The sequence below is a fragment of the Cyprinodon tularosa genome, unplaced genomic scaffold (genome assembly GCF_016077235.1).
Source record: "Cyprinodon tularosa strain WSP-4 unplaced genomic scaffold, ASM1607723v1 ctg144, whole genome shotgun sequence".
Classification (NCBI taxonomy): Eukaryota; Metazoa; Chordata; class Actinopteri; order Cyprinodontiformes; family Cyprinodontidae; genus Cyprinodon; species Cyprinodon tularosa.
The window spans coordinates 112,184-119,835 of record NW_024038265.1 but is presented as its reverse complement, the minus strand read 5'-3'; the positions used below and the strand labels follow the sequence as shown (position 1 = coordinate 119,835).

At 38.7% G+C, this 7,652-nt stretch overlaps 1 protein-coding gene across 1 annotated transcript in view; it reads left to right on the top strand.

Moving 5' to 3' along the window:
* The first annotated feature begins 1,864 nt into the window (after positions 1–1,864).
* The window catches only part of ubl3a (ubiquitin-like 3a), a 56,539-nt gene continuing 50,751 nt past the window's right edge, over positions 1,865–7,652 (top strand). Inside the window, exon 1 of the mRNA XM_038278754.1 lies at positions 1,865–2,499. Coding sequence (XP_038134682.1) covers positions 2,473–2,499 — 27 coding nt within the window. The 5' untranslated portion in view covers positions 1,865–2,472. The remainder of the gene's footprint in view (positions 2,500–7,652) is intronic.

Below are 7,652 nucleotides of genomic sequence, written 5' to 3'. Positions count from 1 at the left end.
TGTTTTCGCTGCAGTTTGATACGAGATGCTACTTCTGGCACCAGTCTAAGTTAGTACTCCAAGTCACTCTCTTTTGCGATGCACTGAGGATGACAGCCTGGGGAATTGATGGAGAAGCCAGCTTTAGCAGGGTTCTTGGCTCTTAGGGCAAAATCATTGGAATTAGCAGATATAAAACACACATGTAAATTGTAAATAAATTATCTTTAGATATAACATTAGTCTATTTGAAACAAAATGTAATTAATTCATTTCAAATGAAAAATATGTTATTGAACTGAAAAAGAGACAAAATGTCTTAACTTTTTTTCAATGGGTTATTAAAGAAGTTAATAGCTGTAGATTGGAAGGATCATTTTTAGGTGGTCTGTGGAGAAGCATTTGACACAGTTTATCTTCATGTTTTGTTTATTAAATGGTCCTCGGAACAGGATAATCAGGGTTCACCATAATGTTAGTTGCTTTCTGAAAAATCCTTTTATTTAAAATCCTCTCCATTGGTTCCAGAGATTAGCCACACTCATTATTTTTCTTTTAGATTATTAATCTTCTTTTCTATATATGATTAAAGTAATAATTGCTTTAATTATCCAATAATTAGCAATTCTCCATAAAGCAGGTGAAAACATGTTGCATCCGTGCCTGAGGTATTAAGTGAGTCTCCATCGTTCTTATCCATAAAAAAAAGTGGCTGTGGGAGACAATTCAATTCAATTCAGTTTATTTATATAGCGCCAATTCACAACACATGACATCAAGGCACTTTACAGTTCACCAGATCATACAGTCAAATCGATTCAACGTTTTCTATCTAAGGAAAACCTGTTGACTGTATCGACTCATTGACTTGAATGCAATCCCTCACACTAAGCATGCTTATAGCGACAGTGGAAAGGAAAAACTCCCTTTTAACAGGAAGAAACCTACAGTACAGCAGAACCAGGCTCAGTGTGGGCGACCATCTGCCGAGACCCACTGGGGTTCAAGGAGACAGAAGCAGAGATACAAAAAGCAGCCAAAAAAGGCGGCCCCCGTCCAGGAAACACACAGCCAGGCAGACGAGCACCGAGCCAACTCCCACGCCAGAGGATGAAGAGAGCATATGCACTTAGTTACAGTCAGAGAAACAGGACTACACTGGAAAACAGGCCGATCTCCAACATCTATAAACAAAGGTGTTAATGGCAGCACAACTGATATTTCTCTCCAGGATGTCGCAGCCAAACAGGAACAGACGAGGGAAAGCTACTATGTGAAAAAGCAGAGAAAGCATAATGTTAGGGATTTAACTAATAGATTCTGCAGAGTGGGAGTATAGAGATAGAATGAAGCAGAATGATGAAATGGGGGTCCCTATGTCCTCCAGAAGTCTAAGCCTATAGCAGCATAACTATAGCGATAGCTCAGGATATTAAAAGCTGCATCAAACTCGATAATTAATAATAAGGTTTATCATGATAACTGTGGATTTGGGTAAACAAATACCTGAATTATATTAATGTAACGTAATCGTAGTAAGAGATTAGAGATTGAGCTAACAGATTCTGCAGAGTGGGAGTATAGCGGTAGAAAAGACTCTCCAACATTGATTGTCACAAGGAATGTAAATACTAGATATTTGTTTCTCCACTGGGTTTTTTATTGTATACCATGTAATCCCCCCCCCCCCCCTTATTTGAACTTCGACAACTGCTAAAGTGATGACAACCAGTACTAGTATACATTATAAATTGTTGATTAATTTGCATTTGCCCTTTCCCAGTAAATAAATAATAAAATAAAATTCAATTTTTTTGTCTTATTTTGAAAGGTATCACCGGAAGCACTAATATTCGTAATGTGAGAAACTTGATGATAGGTATGAAGGAGAATGACAGCTGAGCGTGTATAAAGGTGCAGCGCCACCTCCATAACACCATCTAGAGTTATCTGCGCACTTTAAAAACAAGAAAAGAAAACATTTGAGCTTCAGACGCAGTTTTTCTGCCTCCATCTGGACGTTTCAGAGTGAAACAGAGGAGAGCAGCCCACATTCATAGGGATATTTGTATTCTCCGCCTTTGCGCCGTCAGAGAGAGAGAGAGAGAGGAGAGAGGATCCGGATGTAGCAGCAGTGTTGGGTATTTTACGCATGGCGTAAGCACCTTTCCTTCAGCAGAATATTGTTGATGACTGAAGGGTTGAAGGAGGCCCTCGGGTCGACAGGAGAACTTCACCTTGACAGACGCGCACCGGAGGATCCATTAAAGAAGCGATTGCGCAATAATATTCAGGAAGGAGGTTTTATATCCTGGTTAACTGCCTCAGTGTTGCGACTGGACAGAGAGAGAAGGGGCAGAAGTCAGCAGGAATAATACATTGTGTTTCTGTCTGCTGCCATAAACCCCTTCAGAGGACGCGCTTCTTCTCCCAGACGGGAAAAGAGCGGATATTTGCTGTATGAACGCCTGAGCGGCTGAGAAAACCTCCAGGATGTCGGGCAGCACCTCAGCGGACACGGTGAGACAATTGACTGAATGTCACTTCGGTGTCATTTCAACCTGGTCGTTTCCAGGGGGGTCTAAAACGCAGAGGAAAAGGCTCATTTTCTGGTTTTATTGCTCTAATCTGCAGCAAAAAGCGTCACTTTCTTAGCGGCGCAAAGTTTGGACTAGAAACCAGCTTTTCAACCTGATTGATTGGGAAATCATACGTTTTTTTATAATTATGACCAACATTTACAGTTAAAGAGAGCCTTTAGGGCTCTCCACAAGTCTTCTACTCTTTTATTTATGATGTTGAAATAGACTCTGGGTTGGACTTTATCCTATCTGGCTCATAACACAGGACGCACACATTTATAAAAATAAAACACTTCCTCAAACTACAGTTTTACTTCTTTCTGTAAAAACAACTGCAAAATGAATCCACCCTGTATCTTTTCCATAGTTAGTTGTAGTAAGACCTCAAACTTGTGTGCATTTGTTTGGATTTTTTTGTGGTAGACCAAAGCAAAAAAGTGTAAAAATTGAACTGGAAGCAATATTAATCCGGATCAAGTAGGGTGTGCAATTTTATCTTCCCATTTTCCACTGATACCCTTAACTAAAACCTCAGAAGTCATTTGATTAGGATCATTGTGAATAATGAATTACTCTATAAATACAGAAGGTTTCAAGGTTCCTGAGCTTTTTTTTTTTCTTCTGAAGAACAGAATTAAATAAGCAACATAGCGGAGACACCGAATGGTTTAGAACTGGCCTTTTAAAGCTTTAATGGCCTAGTCAAAGTCCAGAACAAAATACAAGTGATAACCTCTGTTAATAATGTGGATGCCAATTAAACAGCTGAGTGACTGACTGACTGACTGGTATGTTGCTGACACAACAGGGCTTTCTGTCTTAATCAACAGAAGTGATGGAGAAACACCTGGAAAGGGAAGTTTCAAAAACATGGATACTTTTGCAAGTCACTCTGTTAGTCATGAACTGCTTGTTACTTAAAATAGTTGTTTATTTACTTCAGTTTTAATGATTTTTCTTTTTTGCATTTGCCATGTTTTATTGGCTAAATGAATAATAGAAATAGATGAGTAACTTTTTTGAAGGTGCAGCCTTATTTGGAGGATTATGGACATTCCTAACAGGCCCCCTCACTATATAGTGTTCATTTGAAGCAAACATTTATGAATAATATGTGAAGTTGTAGTCACAGGAATATCAAACTCCTTGGAGATAGTAAAATAGTCTTTACCTTCAACACGCTTGTCGATAATTTTCTTTTTTAATCTTCTGAGACAACGCTTTCCTTCGCTTTCTCTGGTCTATGCTGATTGGTACACACTATATCACCAAACAGCAAAGTTGTTACCTGTAGCCCTATGTATAGGCCCACTGACTGATTACAGGATCGTGGAAACCTTTGGTGCTAATCGGTGGATATACCTTGATTTAACATGTCCCTCTGGTCGCATTATTTTCAGTCTTCCGTTGCATTCAGACTGGATGCGGTGAGTACGGAGGATTCATATAGAATTGTTATGTAAATCACACGGGAAAGGGGCCATTGGTGAATCCCCCGAGGTGAGAACGTTCACTGCTCCGATATCACCTCATGCTATGGATAGAGCTGAGGTATTGTCAAACAGCAGCACCGCATGGAGAGAGCGGATTGGTGATCGCTGAAGTTGAAATGAGTTGAACTTCTCTGTGAAATTGTGACACGGCAGCCAATCAAGGACTGATTGTAGGCTCAACTTTTTCACATAAGGTAGAATTAAATAGTGTTCTCAAGAGATATTTAGGTGGCTTTAATAAAAGCTGTGTAATTTAGTCCTACAAGGACTGTTCATCATCCTTCTTTACCTCCAGCATAGACCCCAGTTTGCACTGCCCACCGCCTAGCATCAGTACTTTCTATGCGGGTAGATTTATAAGGAAGTACCGCCGAATCCGACTGTCGTTCAGACACAGCTCTGGATGAACAAAAATTGATTCTTTTTTTCAGTCCTTGTGGGGCTTTTCCAAGACAAAGATGGTGTCCCCAAAGCAATTTAAACGTTGTTCATAAATAAAGTAAACGTCTTATATTCAGTGCCAGCACAGGAATGACATGTGATGTTATGCGATACCTTTACTTCAGGTAACGTCTAACGTCTGCTAGGATGGTGACATCATCGACCATAATTAAAAACTATTTTAACCCAAATCAGCACAAATGACGGTTTTACCTGCACAAATTAAGTAGCACTGAAAAAGAAGGCTAGATAATTTTGTTTCAATTCAGAGCTCAATAGGGGGATAGTCGACCACTGGTTGACCTAAATAAATATGTTTAATATCTCTGAAACAACAGCAGCACACATTATCTTTTTTTATTTTTTATAATTTTAACTAATGAACATTTTAAATGCACAAACTTGCACTAATGAAACCCTAACCATTCAGTGTATTTGCTGAGTTTTTTCACATCAGTAGGGTAAGGCTCCTCCTATTTGATTTGAAATGCAGAGCTGTGAACTGCATTTGGTCTGAACACACCATAAGGGTACCATCAATTTTGTCCAGGCTTGTTTCATCCAGACAATATTTACCCAAATGAGGTTTTGTTTTTCATTAGGTTAAACTTCTATAACATGACATATGCTGCCATCTTGATTTTTATTTTGTGAGTTTTTATTTTTGGTCCTTAGGTAGGTATTGAATAAAACATACATTTTCCAGATGTAGCACTGTAACATTCAAAATGCTGACAGAGAGCTGTGGAGTCGTAGGTGGACTTCTTTGACTTTTTCCTTTTAGCATTGCAAGATCTAATGTTCATTTATGGAGAAGATTTGCGATTTCAATCCATATAGAATTGACCTTTTATCTCCTGCCAAACAGAGTGGTAGAAACAATTGCTTCTCTCAGATAATTGCTTTCATCTTTAAATCTTGACATTGTGGTAACATGCTGCACTGGGATGCTATTCAACCTGTTATTTTCCCATATCTCTTCCACATAATGGCTCTGTTTTTTTTTTTTTTTAAGATGTGACATTTAGCCATGCGTTGCCATTTACCATCAATCAGCTATATCAGATTTTTTTTAAGACCTTACCTGCTTTTTCCCAGATTTTATCAATTTGGCCTCTTATTTCCCTGCAGGCTGTAACACAGAGGACAAATAGGCTATCGGTTTTTAGATTGCTGTGCTAGTGATAAATCACAAATTTGAAATTAGGAATTGAAAGATCATCCCCATTTTTGCATCAAAGCACATGTCCTTAACTTTTATCTGATTGTTATGCATCTATTTGCATGCTTTTCTTTGATATGGTTAGATGTCTATAAAGGTCTAGATTTTAGAGTAGGTGCATTTGAATCTGTACATGAACATATTTGAAACGTATGTTTTATTCATAGAAAAATATAGCTTTTGATTTTTTATGTATGGCTTAATAAAGGTGCAGAAAAGTAAAATTGGGATGATTGGCAGAGCTTTTCTCGCAGTCTTCACACTGTGGTTATTAGTCGACCATATGAGCATTCTCAGACTTCTCCAAACACCATCATTGTGTAACATATTAACTTGTGTCACACCAGCTTACTTAGAGCAGTGGTTGGTTTTATGAGCTCTCGTCATAAAGATTTATTTTAGCCTCACATGGGGAAGAAGTTCCACAAATTACAGTCATCAAATGCATCGATTGAAGTAAGCCAGTCCCCTTCAGGCTGTCACATGTCCGTCATTTCTGCTTTTAGCAGACGTTTGGCACTAAGAATACAGCCAGGTCTATGTTTAGAAAGGATAAACCGTCTAATGTGCCCCTATGTTGAGATCAGCTATCCCAGCTGTGCATGTGTTAGTGCCCGTCCACACTCAGCTGACCCCCCCTCCAACTGAAGGTCTGTTTAGTCGTCGTAGCCGTGAGCTGACCTCTGTGCTTACATGGTCCAGTTGGTGCAATACCATCTAATAACACAGCCTGTGGAATCCCCACAGATTATCAACTGAAACATTTTTCTGTCCTAATGGATGGTCTAATTCTAATGACTTTGCAAGAATAAAAAAAAAAAAGGTGATGTTTCATGTTCTCTTAAAGTATTGATTATAAATAACAGCACTTGAGTCGGGTCTGGCAAATATCTGAATTTCCAAACGTCATTTTTTCCTTCAATTCATCAACAGTTTTCAAAGTCCAGTCTCTGAGGGCAGCTGTCCCATATTATGGTGATGTATCCATCATACCTGAATCTAATGACTGAATTTGCTTCTAAACATGGAGTCAAGCCTCACTGAGCCTGGCTAATGGTCTCTTTATTTGACCTAAATGTGGTAAAGAAGATAATCAGTTAAAAGTTACTTTAGGCTTTAAGACCCTGAAGGCACCCTATGATTTAACCAATGTCAATATACATCTGTCCGTCCGTCCGTCCGTCTATCCTACAGCAAAATAATGCCACACATTCATGAAAAAACAAATAAAAAACCATTACGTCTGTTTTAATATGTGTTTGAATATCTGTGGTGCATAATTTTGCATATGGTAGCTATGATGCTCCTTCATTTATTAACAGTTTAGGTAGTGACCATGGGGGTGGGGGGTTAAACATTTGGTTAAACATCTATCTTTATATTTTGTTTTGTATACACTCTGTGTTTACAAAATGACCATAAACTTAGTCTAAGCCTAAGTCTATGAATGTGTGCCTGCTGGATCTCTTTTGTAGTCTGACATTTTTCCTTTTGAGGGGAATATTTTCATTATTTTTACATAATCTACCATCAACACGAAGTGTAAAGTTCATTCACTTGGTGGTAAATTCCAGATTTTTCTAACTTCCTAGTTTCAAATGTGTTTTGTAATGGGTTTGATTCAGTGCAGATCATCCTGTATGTGGTTCATGGTGCTAACTTGCCTGCGGCAGAAACGTAGAGGTCAAAGTCTGCACATAAGTAAGTTATTGAAGGCTTCCCTAATCTCCAAAACTACTTCCCTTTAGGAGGATCTCTCTCTATACATCAAATGAGCTCCTTGTGTCCCCCAGGGAGCACTAGGAAAATATCAGGTATCAGAAGCTCACCGATCCAGTGCAGCTAAAATCACCAGCAGATGCACATTCTCTTTCAATTTCCTCCAAATCTCCCAGTCACTGGAAGAGCCCAGTTGTATGCACATTTTTTGAAAGA